Here is a 14,876-nt window from a genome sequence, read left to right on the forward strand (position 1 = left end):
ACACCCACACTGTCCCTCTGTATTTGAATAGCTTAAGGAAACTGGACTGTGTACTTTTTATGCTTTGAGTGAAATACAAGCCCCTGCTCTTGGCAGAAATTTGGCTTGGTTCCTCCTAAAAGCTGGGAGAGACGAGCCAACATATGCACGTCATTCAACAGGTACGTTTGCAAGAGATTGGTAAAGATTTTGATTTTTGAGAGAGTTTTGAACACTTGCATGTTTCTCATTGAGACTCCAAACCACCACTGTTTTTATGGAAAACCTTGGTCATATGCCTGGTTCTCTTACAGATGTGTGTCTTATCAACTTTATCATCTTACTTTTTGAGGTCAGACATGAAATATGGGAGAGTCTTGTGACAAGCCCTCAGTATTGTGATCAGGATATCTATCCCATCATGCCACCTTTTAATTCCCCAACCTCCCCCCTTTTTACCATATAGCTGCATTTCCTTGTCTTGCTTCCCCATGCTGTTGTTGTGCTCTAAAACGCATTGAAAGTACAGAACAGAAGGTTTTATTTGTTTCAGATCAAGTGAAAGATTTGTCGTGATGATTTTGTGTCCCCAAAGTGTTTATTTTCAGTTGTCTGTGTTTTAGTTTTTTCCAGTGTGATTTCTGGCATATGCAGGCGTTTCCTAAGACTGATCGAGTGAATGCTCAAAATACTTGAGTTAGTAAGACCTGTTGACTCTGGGGACGGTTCAGCCCGCACTGTGGTGTAGGACTTTCTCACGAGTCCTGCATGGATATGGATATGAAAGGGGAAGAGAGCAGCGTGTCTTCTATGGAGTTTGGTGTGAAATCTTAAACTCATTAACGATAAGTACGTTTGTCTTGTGAGACAATGGGCAGTGTTGAGGTGGATCATGTCTGAAAAAGCGCAGTTTCTGCATTTGAGGCAGACGTGGAAAGTTTCAAAATTGTGTTGTAAGTTCAGGTGTGCTGTGGGCAGCTGCTAATCCTGATAGCAACACAATTTGATGTTTGTTGAGAACCCTGAAAGCTTGCAAAGGTTCTTATTTAAAGAAAATAAACCATAATAAAAAGGTTATTGACATAGTTGAATTATTATTTAGGGCATATGTTTGCCCAGTAGACTGTAATGGATTTGAAGAGGTTGTTCTGGTACATTGGGTGAATTCTTGGCCGATTTTGGTATGCCTAGTCATTGTGAAAGCACTTATTTCTCAAGGCCACACAGCTGCTCTTGAAGTGTCGAGAAGTGGCCTGTCAAGTATTGGCCTGTTGTTTGACCAAGCTGACATAATTGTGCTGTAAGACATGGGTTTTTTTATGATTGTGTGCTTAATTGGCTAGGCAGCAGTATCTCATAAAGAACCACTTTAATTTAAATACCTATGGAGGTATTTTCTCTATACTATCCAGAGTTAATACCGTAAAAGTTTCTTTACCATTTTTCTAGAAAAAAGAAGTAAAGGCTCATCTGTACTGGAGTTAAATGTGAGTTAAGTTTCAGCTTTCTGCAAACTCTCTTGTCAGGTCCAAGCCACTTGAAATGGTTTTGTAGTGGAGATGTTGAAACACAATGGGTGGTGGAAATGTTTCTGTTTATTATTAATTGACTCAGTATGTCCTTTTTTAGTTTAAAATGTCAGTCATTCAAAGCTGTAGTTCAGCCACTACCTGGTCTGCTTTTTTTTTCTGGTGAGTGCAGTTGAGATGAACTGCCCTGTGTATCGGAGTATGCATATGGGTGTTTGGAAAATAAGGTTAACTGTGGCTGAGTGTCTCTGAAATTTTTGAGATGTCTGGGCTCATCTAACTTCTTCCTTTCTGCAATATGGAGCAGAACTTGTCTGACAGAACAAAAATGAAAGTGTGTGCATGCATCCTTTTTTCCAAAAGATATAAATGGTCCAAAAGAAGGATTGTATGCTCAGCAGCTTGGCATGTGATGCTGAGAATTGACACAAGACAGAGTGTTGGCAGAGTACCGGAGTCTTTTGTTGTTGTTGTTTTGCTTGTTTTTTAAAGGCGGGGTTAAAATCAGCTCTCTGGAGTCTCAGTACTAAATTACATGTTGGCAAAGTGTGATCTCTGAGATTTTTGTCTTGCAGCATATGTCGCTGTGGGCTGAACAGAGGGAAGCCACAGACAACTGGAGATAGCTTATCAACAGTGTTTAAAACCCCAAAATTCTCATCTGTTGATTGATAGAGTTGTGATTTCTGCCTGAAACCCAAGATGTGTCTTACTGTCATAACGAGCTGTAATCTCTACATGGCATGTGGGCTGCGTGTGAGACCTGTTTATTTACCAGTTGAAAACTGACCCAATGTAGTTTTTTTTTGGCCAAATAAGGTTTTGAAGCTGTCTCCTTACAAAGTGAGAACAGCAAAATCCTCATTGGTAGAACTTCAAAGAATCTGAACAGAGGAAGAGGGAAAGAGTAACTGGTGTCTTCTCCCAACTCCCTCTTGTATTTGGCAGACAGTGACGAGATGGCCCAGAACACATCCTGTAACCTGTAACACAGGGAAAATTACTTTTGCTCAGTGCCTTTGGTTTTTGGATCACTGATATCATCACAGTTACAGACTCTAGGAAGAACCTGCCTTATAGGCTGTGCCTATTACTTCATCAGCCTAGAAAATAAACCTGCAATGGCCAGCTGCAAATAGTAGACGAACCCTTGGCTATGTAGCAGAAACCACTGTGGGTTAGGAGGGCTTGCTAAATGTACTAAGGTTGCGAAATAAACAGGTTTGACAGCTGCTTGCTCCGAATTGGGCTGTTCTTGTCTCAATTCAAGAATCTCTGTACAAGAACACAAAGTTGTCTAGCCCAAGCTAAGCAAAAAGCCTGTGAATGTTTCTAGAAGCATCTTTGATTTAAAATCTAGACTGCTTTCTGTAAGCTCTCTCACATGTGTGTTTTTCTATTGGTTTTTAATGTTCCCTTGTCATAAATCAAAGAGTCATTCAATTTCTGCAAGTAAATTTCCCTCTGACATCAGAATTGAGGAACAAGTGAAAACACATCTTTTTTTTGCTGATTCTTTCCGTTCCGTTTGTTTGTGTTTCAGGTCTTGGCTGTATGGTGAAGGCTGTATTATTGGTTTTTAATCTAAACTGATTTTTCTATAGAGAGGATCATTTGTTTTGTGCGTTACTCTAAATAACAGAAATCTTGGCTATGAAAGCTAAAGAAGAGGGGCTTGGAGATTCTAAATATTTGATATTGTTTAATACTTATCTCTACTAAAAATAGCCTTTGTAAAGAAAGGTAGTAACTCATTCTGAAATATACCTAGTCAACAGCAAAAGCCACAAAGATTTTTTTCTGAAATGATTAATGGCTGTGTATCTGAAGTCCTGCAAATTTCTGCTATGCTCAGCAAAATCTAAAATTTTAGGAGAAAGAATATGTTGTACTCCCGCTTGCAAAAACGGATCTTTCTTTATTCTGTTTTGTTTGCTCTCTTGCCAGCCAAACTAGAAAAGTAAGCAGTACTATCAAGTGATGCTAATGTTCTGAGCCATTTTCAACCAGTCAGTGTCCAAGAGGCTTGATTCCTTATCTGCCATCACACCTCCACAAAGCCTATGTGTCCATGTGTTGGGAATGCAGGACTGGGCACATATCTTGTACCCTTTGAAGACACTGTCCAAAACAAACAGTTCCAGTAAGTGTAATTTAGTTGATAAATATCTAACAGTTTTCTGGAGAGGAACCTCTGTTTGTTTTCTGCAATGTACCAAAACCATTTTTAGTATGATCCTGATCCTGAAGTCCTTGAACACTGACAAGAGGACATGTAGTGCTATTTGTGCACTACAAACCATCTAGATGCTTTATTATTTGCTTTCCTCAAAAATGTGGTGTCATTCTAGACTGCTGAGAGACTGAGCCATTTGTTTTAATATTTCATGGGGATGAAAGAGAAACACAAGAAAGCTCAAACCAGTGTCCATGGCAATGAAAGTGAGCATACTCATGTTTATTATCCTGGTGTGGTAGAGCAGGAGACTTTATTGTTCCTCGAGGCGTTGTTTTTGCTTTTGTTGGTGACGTTACTTATAGTCTTCCCTTGTTGTCCATGCATGTGTAACTCCCTGGGCATTTTCTATTAATATCTTCATCCAGATGACTCTGCTGCTCCTTCTTCTTCAGGGGAGGGCGCATCACACTCCTCCCCTGCTCCAGTGTGGGTCCCTCATGGGGTCACAACTCCTGCCAGCAAACCTGCTCCAATGTGGGCTCCTCTCTCCATGGGGCCACAGATCCTGCCAGGACCCTGCTCCAGCGCAGGCTTCCCACAGGGTCACAGTCTCCTTCGGGTATCCCCCTGCTCCGGAATGGGGTCCTCTTCAGGCTGCAGGTGGAGATCTGCGCCACTGTGGACCTCCATGATGGACAAGAGGAGGCGGGGAGACATACTGCCTCACCATGGTTGCACCATGGGCTGCGGAGGAATCTCTGCTCCAGTGGGTGGAACGCCTCCACCCCTTCTTCACTGACCTTGGTGTCTGCAGGGCTGTTTCTCTCACATATTCTCTCTACTCTCTCCCGGCTGCTGTGGCTCCTGTGCAGTAGCTTTTCCCCCTTCTTAAATACATTATCCCAGAGGCACTACCAGTGTCACTGATGGGCTCAGCCTTGGCCAGTGGTGGGTCTGTCTTGGAGCCGGTTGGCATTGGCTCCATCAGACGTGGGGGAAACTTCTGGCATCTTCTCACAGAAGCCACCCCTATAGCTGCCCTGCTACCAAAACTTGCCATGCAAACCCAATACATCAGGATAAAAACTTAAATCCAAAAGGTAATGAAAGATTTTAGTGAATGTGTGAAATATAATACAGATCACAGAGAATGTACAACCTCAGTGTGAAAAGGAGAATTGGCAGTATTGCACCCTGAGTGTTTGTTTAGACCTCATGTAAAGCTGTCGTCTTCAGACATTCAGTATTGAACAAATACATATACCTGATTTTTAAGCATGAACATTTGTCATCGTTGGTTTCTATATGCAGTATATATGCATTTAATATACATATATATGCAAATAAAAGTTGCTGGTTTAAGCTTCTAATTTAAGAAAACATGTGGCCATGGTTTGAAGGGGAGTTAAGCAGGTGTTCTGATGCCATGCTTATTTGGGGAAAGCCATATGTGATGTGTTGGCCAATAAAAGCTGCACTGAATGATATCCTGCTTCCATAGTCAGACTGCCCTTACAATAAGACAAATGAGAAGAGTTGGACTTGCAAAGAAATGGATGAATCCCCTGAACTGATGCGTGATGTGGGAGCTGTGTAATGTCAGCTGTGGTATTGGGGTGTCTCCCTCTGCTGCCCAGGATGTCTGGCTGTCGCATGGGTTGGATGCCTTTGGGGAATTCATATAAATTGCTGCATATCTTTAAAAAAGAGGGGGGGAAGTTATTCTGTACTTTTAAATTTTACAGTGTGAGATTATTTTTTTTCCCCGAGTCACATTTTTAAATCTTTATTTCAAGACATGAAACAATTTTTTAAATCTAACTTTGTTGAAATTTGCCTTCCTGGTGTTTGCATCTGCTCTGACTTCAGTGGTCTGCAGCACTTGTTTGAGAAGGATTCGGGAGATGTGTTTTTTTCCTTCCTCAAGAATTGGGTGGAAGTGTGTGGCCAAACACATTTGCCATCGTAGGGAAAGCAGGTGCGGTTTGTGGGGGCAAGGATGACAGACTTGCTAAGAAGTAAGCCTGGGATCTGTATGTGTTAAATCCATCTGGAGATTTAGAGAAGTCAGGATTTGGAGAGAGTCCAGGGCTGCCCTTGACTTGTCCCATATAACCTCCTTTGAATTCAGAAGGAATTACCTATGAAATAAATACAAGGGTGGGTGTGAGTGAGTGAGAATGTGATTGCCTGATGTGGGATTCCCATAGTGAGGAGTTGACTCGTTTATTTATATATATTTTTAATGGAAAGCTATTTTCCAGCCTTAGAAACACTGGTTCCAGTTTGGGAAGACATTGAAACAGTTGTACAAAGGTGCTAAGTGCTCTTCCAAGGAGGGATTTTTTTTATCTGTGGTCAAGTCCTGTGTAAACTTAAAATGTCTTTGATTTAGGGGAGGAAGGAAGTGAAGCAGTTTCAGGTGCCACTGTCTGCATAATGTCTGCACATGAAGACCATGTTCTGTTGTTCCGTAGGCAACACCATGATAAAAAAAACCCCTAACAATCCTAAGCCGCCAAAAACCCCAATACAGACACCTTGCACTAGGATTTACCAGCCAAGTTCTGTAGCTTTGCGCTCCCTTTTTTTCCTCCCTGTACTTTGGCTGTTGTGTTCAGAGAGACATATAAACAGCACAAGCTGCCAAAATGAAGGAGACAGTGAAACTGTCCTTATGTACCGGGCTGTTGCATGCAGAGACAGGTTAGGGGAGGAAGGAGAAAATCCTTTCCCTGCCTTGCCTTCTCTCTTGCATTTAGTGTTGCTTCTCCCATAGCAGCGAGCTGCATTATTTTCATAAAATATGTATCTCGAGTTGATGTCCCAGTAACTTCTGAATTTCAGGCCTAGTGTGCTGAAAGGTTTGATCTTTTCCTTCCCAGATAAATTGTATTTAAATGTTCTTAGTTTTCTAACTAAAGGAATTCTGGAGCAGGAAAACATCCAAATAAATTCAAGGTTTGCTCTTTAGCGTTGGCAGCTGCTGTGCGTTTTGAAACTGTAGTTCTGCTTGTATTAACAACAACAAAAAAAAAAGCTCTATTTTTTAATTGTAAGATACAATTGTGTTTGTTTTGTACTTTCTAATCTTGAAAACAGAAGCTGGGTAAAACTGGTTGGCCCTAGCCAGTTCTGCCTCTGTAAGTGCTGGAACCAGTTTAGTTGGAGGTAGGTCAGCAGAGTGAAAGTTTTGTTTAAGGTCCTTCGCAACCATGTCAGTATTGTTTCTCTGAACTTGTTTAGCTTTTGTGCTGGGTTGGTGAAGGTACCATACAGCTCAGCCCTTAATGTACAACTGCTTTGGTTTCAATATAGCAAAGCTATAAATAGACAGTCCCTTGCCTGAAGTAGGACATGACTGCAGCAGGTGTTGTCCTCTGCTAGAAATTTACCCTTTGTTAGTACTTTGTTAGTACTTTATTAGTAATTAGTATTTAAGTACTTTCTTTAGAAAAAAAAAAAAGGAGCTTTCTTGTTGTGTGTTCTTCCTTTATTAAATGGCAACTTGGCTGGTCAGCAAGTGTCTTGTTAAAATCTGAAATCTTCATTAAGAGAAAAGAAACAAAAGCAGAAGGGTATTTTTGGTTTATTTCTGTGCTGCCTTTGTGTAATGTATATTTTACGTGCAATTTTAAAAAGTGGTAACAGAAGGCACAGGAGAGCTGCATGATGCTGGTCACTGGTTAAAATGGTGTTTTAATTCTTTTAGCTGTGTTGGGCTGGAGTTTAGCTCAGGTTTGTTGCAGCAGTTCCTGTGTCATGGTACTGATAGATGCTTGAAAGGCTGTGGCAATACTTCTGTTGCTACTTGTGCTGAATGGTACCTTGCACTGTGAATGGCATAAAAACAATAAATGGGGCTTTTTGTGCAGCAAGGTAGTACACAGAGTAAATAGGGATATTGTAGTCTGGTCCACGTGAAATAAATTTGGTGGTGTCACTAAACAAGCTTACCCTTGACACAAACCCAATTGTGTTTGGATTAATTTTCAGTCTCGGCAAAGAGGCAGAGTTGTTTGGGCAGGGAGAATAAATGCATTTGCACTGCTGAGATTGTTTCCTTTCAGCCAGTTTGGAGCGCTCTTGCCTCCTTGCCACTGTTGGGTGCTGAAGAAATGGTGAAATCAAGGAGAGAAGCACTGGCACTAGTCCTTGTAGTGTGTATGTAAACAACACATGAAGGGGACAATGCTGTTAATATGTATCTGCCTTTATACCCCTTCCTTTCTCCTGCAGATGCGAGAGCTGTGTGGAACTGCTGTTTGTGAGAGGGGCTGGGAATTGCCACGAGTGCGATACCCTTCTGCGAAAGAGTAACTTCAGGGTACAGCTCTTTGAGGATCCTGCTATCGACAAGGAAGTGGAAATTCGGAAGAAAGTGCTGAAAATGTGAGTGTCACCAGTTAAAAGAACAGAAGATGGATGTATTTCATGGATCACCATTTAAAGAAATTGACTTTCTCCTCTAGAAGAAAAGAGGAGATAATTTATTTTTTAAAGTGACAACCCATAAAACTTGAATCCATTTAATATGGAGGAATTTCAGAGAATCTGATTTTATGCAACAGCTGAATTCTTCATTTAGCCTTGAGGGATTCCTGTTTAGCATTAGAAAATGTTGGGTGTTTCTGTGTGGCCTCCTTTGGCGAAGACTTGCCTCCTAAATGGAGGTGAGTAGATACTGCTTTCCCCTTGAGGAGATGAACACGGGAGTGGGGCAAGAAACAGGCCTTGATTGGTTTGTTCCCTGGGGACCCGTTCTCAGAGTTGATGGCCAGTTCCCTTCAAAATGAAACTGACAAGAGAAGCTATGTTCTCGTTGTTTTCTACTTCACACAGCAACTGTTAGTGGAAATGCTTCCGTACGAGCCTTGTGTTACTAGTCTGTCATGCAGATTTGAGAGCTCTTGGAGTTGATATAAATGAGGTGTAAAATTGCATCTCGCTTTCTGTGGCCAAACCCCAATGTTTTATAAGGAAAATAAGCAAGCTAGTTGATGTTTTGATAGAAGAGGGTCGGGAATGTAACAAACCTGGGGAGGCTTGTGTCTGCAAAAATGAATGTACAGGTAAATTGTAAGCTTGGCAGCCTTTATCTAAGACTTAGAACAATACTAAATAAATCATAAGATGCAGGAAACTACAGATCAGTCAGTCTCACCTCTGTGCCTGGCAAGATCATGGAGCAGATTCTCCTGGAAACCATGCTAGGGCACATGAAAAACAATGAGGTGGTTGGTGATGGCCAAGTGTCACCAACGACAAATCATACTTAACTGATTTGGTGGCCTTCTATGTTGGGGCTACAGAACTGATGGATGGGGGCACAGCACCTGGACTTGTGCAAAGCGTTTGACACTCTACCCCACAACATCCTTGTGGGGTATCTAAACTGGAGAGACGAATTTGATGGATGGTGGATAAAGAACTGGCTGTATGGCTGCACACAGAGAGTTGTGGTTAATGGCTCAGTGTCCAGCTGGAGACTGGTAACGAGTGGTGTCCCTCAGGGGTCAGTGTTGGGACCGATCTTGTTCAACATCTTTGTCGGTGACATGGACAGTGGGATTGAGTGCGCCCTCAGCAAGTTTGCCGACGACACCAAGCTGTGTGGTTCGGTTGATACGCTGGAGGGAAGGGATGCCATCCAGAGGGACCTTGGCATGCTTGTGAGGTGGGCCGATGCCAACCTTATGAGGTTCATCCAAGCCAAGTGTAAGGTCCTACAGCTGGGTCAGGGCAATCCCAGGCACTGCTGCAGGTTGAGCAGAGGAGAGATTCAGAGCAGCCCTGCAGAAAAGGACTTGGGGGTGTTGGTTGATGAGAAGCTTAACATGAGCCGGCAGTGTGCACTTGCAGCCCAGAAAGCCAACCGTATCCTGGGCTGCATCAAAAGAAGTGTGACCAGCAGGTAAAGGAGGTGATCCTGCCCCTCTACTCTGCTGTTGTGAGACCTCACTTGGAGTATTGTGTACAGTTCTGGTGTCCTCAACATAAAAAGGACATGGAGCTGTTGGAGCGAGTCCAGAGGAGGGCCACGAGGATGATAAGAGGGCTGGAGCACCTCCCGTGTGAAGACAGGCTGAGAGAGTTGGGGCTGTTCAGCCTGGAGAAGAGAAGGCTGCGTGGAGACCTCATAGCAGCCTTCCAGTATCTGAAGGGAGTCTATAAGGATGCTGGGGAGGGACTCTTCCTTAGGGACTGTAGTGGTAGGACAAGGGGTAATGGGTTCAAACTTCAAGAGGGGAAGTTTAGATTAGATATAAGGAAGAAGTTCTTTACAGTGAGGGTGGTGAAGCACTGGAATGGGTTGCCCAGGGAGGTTGTGGATGCTCCATCCCTGGCGGTGTTCAAGGCCAGGTTGGACAGAGCCTTGGACCACGTGGTTTAGGGCAAGGTGTCCCTGCCCATGGCAGGGGGGTTGGAACTACGTGATCTTTAAGGTCCTTTCCAACCCAAACCATTCCATGATTCTGCAATTCTATATGATGTTGCTGAGATGTGGCGAAGTTTTGTCATTGACTACCAACATGCTGATAGGGAAAGTAGTGATAATTTTCATGTTTGATGATAAAATCTGCTGAAGTTAACGAAAGTCAAACTGGAATGAAGTCAACTTAGTTGGCTAATTATGGAATGTGGTTAGAACAGAAAGTGTTGTAAAATGCTTGTTTCACTTGGATTTGACAGATCACTTTTTATTAGGCAGAAAAAATGTCCCCAAATTGGAATTTGGCCCGAGTTCTGGGGTTTAGATTTTTATACTCCTGGGTGTAATGTGTCTTGCTCCACAGACCAGGCAGAATCTCAGCTTTATATTTTCTTGGGAAGAAAGCCCAAAGTCTTGACTTTGAGAGACTGTCCACATTCTAGCCAGTTGTACCTTCATCTTACTATTTTTTCCATCTATCGGATGTTGGATAAATGAGTTCTGGAATGTTCTATTGATACAAAATAAAATAAGTGCGTAGCATTTTCAGTTGGCTGCTGATATGCTTTCTGGTGTTGGCGCAAAGCCAAGCTCCTTTTTCTAATACTTCTAGAAAAGCTTTTCTTGTGGGTGTTGCTCTTGCTTCTGGCTTTATTAACAGGTTTCATGCTAAAGGGCTTACTTGGAACTAGGGTATTCTAGTCTCTGTTCTCCTGTTTACCTGTAACCCTGGAAAAGGAGCTGGCAATCAGGAGGCAAAGATAGCACCTATCTGTGCCAGACTGGCTCCTTTCCTTTGAAAGAAGCACTTCTGTCTCCTCTTAAGGATTCTATTTGTTGGTCAGTTGTGGGAGCAACAAAGCACATTGTTGATAAAATTAGGTCAATGCTTAATCGGCTTGCAGCAAGAGCCTTGTTGAATTGAAATCACATCTTTGTGTGTTTATATAAATACTTGTTTCTCTTCTCTCAAAGATACAATAAAAGAGAGGATGACTTTCCCAGTCTAAGTGAATATAATGATTTCCTGGAAGAAATAGAAGAAATTGGTAAGTCCTCATGCTTGCGTTTTTGATGTGCTGTGCTCATGAGACCATAGCCTTTTACCTTCTGACTCAGCTGCCTTTGAGAATGTCCAAGTTGAATTTCTGTAATAGGATTTATCACAGTATCAGATGTTTATCTAATTACCTTTTCTGTACATTTTTAATCATATTTGCTGAACTGTAGGACATTAAGTAAAATATTTTATCTGCCAGAGAAAAAAAACCATGATTCGAAGAGGAAGCAGTGCTTTATATCTGGAAAGGAAAGGCTTGCAGGGGACTGTCTGTGCTGCACTGGGAAAGATTAAACAGAGAGAAGAGGAATTGAAATTTTCATTATATGCCTCCATTAGCTTTATCTACCATGACAGAAGCCATATGGTGTCTTTCATCATTTTTGCTTCTGCAAGTACAGTAGTTGAAGCTGCTTTGAAGCTGATGACCTTACATACCACTGTGGTAGCATTTTATTTGCTGTGCAGAAGGAGAAGGTTTAGGAACAGACATTGATTTCTTTCTCTTTGGATTAGTTGAAGCAGAACTCTGCCCTCTGGGGAAGGGACTATGTTATCAACAGAGTTTATTTTCTTCTTAGTTAGGGTGACTTGTGATTTATGGTGGACTGATGGATTTTGCTTAGAAAAACAAGGATGTGTTCAAAGGAGTGACTCCTAAATGGTTTGTTTCTTATTTTTATGAGCTTCTGAGGCTTTTCCTTTTTTGTGTCCTGGAGGAAGAAGAGGTGGCTTAGAACATGCAGGAGGGGGGCAGTGAATGTGATTTGAAGGAAAATGTGGAGATGCCACTCCTTTTCAGTTTCTCAGAGGAGCCCTTGGTCCTCTTTGCACTGTGGTGTTTTGTAGAAATGTATCCAATACGCTTATTGCTGTAATGTATCGTGTTTTTGTTGGCCTCAGAAAGATGAGGCTGGAGAGCTAAATTGTGTGGCTGGGAAACACCAGGCGCACTCATATGGCTCCAGATATCTGGAGGAGATGGTGTGGGTGTAGTTCTGTTTGCATATTTTTTTGGATGGTGTGGGGGAAGGAGGAAATGAGTAGAAAGAATGGTTACATCTTAGCCAGAGGATCCTGGAAGAATCTCTGTGCTCATGGGAAGGAAAACTGCTTTTTATTTATGTAGCATTGAGTACAGGTTTCCCACTTACTGCTGTTGCAGGGATTTTTAGCATCTGCGACAAGGGAGTTGAAGTTTTGCCTGAAATTGCCTTAACCTCATCCATTTGTGCAGAATGTTACTGTTCTCCAGCTCTTGGGATTAGGTTGTTAAATTTCAAATGGTTCCAGAGCTGGCATTAGTAAGTTGATTTAGAAGCAGCAGAAATCATGGCTGGGCTTTGTAACCTTGTGAAGAAAAGTGAGTTTGTCAATAATTGTGCTGGCCCTGCAAATGCATAATTAAGCAGCTCAACAGATAAGAGTTAGGAATTGGAATTAGTTGCCTGAAAGGGACACCTAAAATACTAAGAGGAGTGGTAGGTCCGGCTACCTCCTAGTTTCTTCATGCAGCAGCCAGGGTGATGAGAGGAAAGAAGGGGTGCAATCAGAAGGCTTTTAATTTCCATTGTCAAAGGGGTCATTTATGCAGAATGCATTTGTGCATTGAGGCAGATCCAGAAGCCAGAGGACAGGTTAGGTTCAAGAACACTACCTAGGGAAAGAATTCAAGCCCTGTTCTCCTTTTGCTGGTCACAAAGCTCATTGCATACATCATGTTCTCCACAAGCCCTTCCCTGCTTGTGCTCATGGGCAGAGTTCTCCACTTGACAGTTGTAAGACTGTGGCTACGTTATTAGAATTCTTCCAGTGGCTTTGCTGTGCATGTTGCTTGTGGCATGACTGAACAATGTGGTAAAGGTGTCTTCAACTCTGTATTGTTACTTCACATTTTACTGCTGAGAGCAGTTATTTATGTTTTTTGTGTATGTGAATTCCCTGCTTGCTTGTGCATGTGAAAAATTAGGCTGGAAGATGGGAAAGAAAGGGTGTAGTCATGCAGCTCAAAGTTTTGCCTTGTGGAGCCAATGTACAGCAGGTTGGCTGGTGGTGGTTGTTGAAGCTGCCAGGTAAGGAAGCTGGGGAGCCAGAGAACTGGATTTCCCCTTTCTCTCCCTACCCCAAACTTTCAGTTTTTCTGTGGGAGAGGCGAGGTGCTGCTTTACCCTGTTTTCTCTTTACTGTTAAGCTTTGTTTAGTAAGTTGTGGGGGTTTAAATAAAGTAGTTGCTTGGCAGAGACAAAATGTAAACTTCCTGTATAAGTATACTTCATGTGATCCTGGCAAAATTCTGATAGTGCTTCCAAATGTTACAGGTAGGTCAGCTCCAACATTTGCAGCAATTGCACTGTCTTACTCCATTGATGTGATATATGACCTCACTTGAAACACATTTTCCCTCTTCATATCAGGCATGTTATACCTACAGGCTTTTTCTATTTAAAGAAAAGAGTTGGGTGGTACAGTGGAAGTGTGTGTGTGTGTACGTGTGTGTGAAGGTCAAGCAAACATTAGGGTAGTCACCTCTTAAGATTTCTATTATAAAAACCACGTTTTTGAAGTGGTTTAGAATGTAGCCACTAAATAATGCTTTGGGCTAAAATGTGTTATACAAGGCTTTAAATAGAAACCACATTTTAAAGCAGGTTTTCCCCAGAAAGAAAAATCAGCTGGACAATTTGAGAACATTGTAAACACAGTTTGTTGTCATTAACACTAGGAAGAAAAATAAAATGAAAGGGTTAAAACCTGCCTTTGGGAAAGATGTGTACAATATCCATTGGAATAAGGCAGGTCTATGCCTGTATGATGACAGGGGTAAGGTTAAACTTTAGAGTGTTGTTATAAGTTACAATCTCTGGACATACTGCTATTTCTGCTCACTCTTTCTACAAGGAAAGAGTTTCTTTCACTCTTTCTTTCTTTCTTCCCCAAAGCATCTTCATAGCCAGTTTTTCAAAACCTTCCCTGTAAGCTCTCCAGAGCAGAGCCCGCCTCTCAGCATGTGTGTACACACTGCCTGGCACCATGCTCCTGATAGCTGAATGAGGCCTCTAGGCATTACTGCAAAACAATTGTTAATGGTAATTATTGCTTTTTAAAAACATTCAGTACATTTGACTTGGAAGGAGGCTACTGTATTTATGCCGTTTGGATTCCTGTATCTCGTTACTCCTGCAAGACTTTATGCAATACTGGCTGCCTAGTGACTTGTCTTGCTCAGAACATTTATCTCACAAGCGATCCTTGGATAGAAATGATTTCGATATCTGTAATCACTTGTGGGTTGTGTTGTTTATTGTTTTGTGGTTTTGCTTGGTTTTTTTCCCCTCTGTGCGTGTGCACGAGGGTGGTATTGCTGGTCCTGACAGTGGGAATAACCCAGCTGGAAGTTGTGCGGCTACAGAGATAGATTTTAGTCATCTCACCTGAACAAAGATTTTGGTACCACACTGGTCCAGCCAAAATGATCTTTCTTAGATCAGTGGGGCTGAGTCATTTCAATCATTTATTACTATGCTAAGGTATTTTTCTGGAAAATTACTGACCCAATAAAAGAAAACTGAGGATAAACAGAAATAATTATAAATGCCTAACGAGATTTTTCTGGCTTAGCTGTGGGTTTTTGTTTGCTTCTGATAATTATTTTGCTATAATCACAGAAATGTTAGTTGGAAGGGACCTGTTAGAAGC

The 14,876-nt window shown here is 42.0% G+C and overlaps 1 protein-coding gene across 4 annotated transcripts in view; it reads left to right on the plus strand.

The window, feature by feature from the left end:
• The window catches only part of MNAT1 (MNAT1 component of CDK activating kinase), a 133,056-nt gene that overhangs the window by 27,272 nt on the left and 90,908 nt on the right, over window positions 1-14,876 (plus strand). For 3 of the 4 annotated variants that reach the window (XM_030484641.1, XM_030484644.1, XM_030484645.1), the window contains exons 2-3: window positions 7,927-8,079; window positions 11,096-11,169. In XM_030484641.1, the coding sequence (XP_030340501.1) occupies window positions 7,927-8,079; window positions 11,096-11,169 (227 nt within the window). Of the gene's footprint in view, window positions 1-2,337; window positions 2,416-3,455; window positions 3,652-7,926; window positions 8,080-11,095; window positions 11,170-14,876 lie in introns of those variants that run through there. The other variant, XM_030484643.1, reaches the window with a different exon arrangement.

The sequence above is a fragment of the Strigops habroptila genome, chromosome 4 (genome assembly GCF_004027225.2).
Source record: "Strigops habroptila isolate Jane chromosome 4, bStrHab1.2.pri, whole genome shotgun sequence".
NCBI lineage: Eukaryota > Metazoa > Chordata > Aves > Psittaciformes > Psittacidae > Strigops > Strigops habroptila.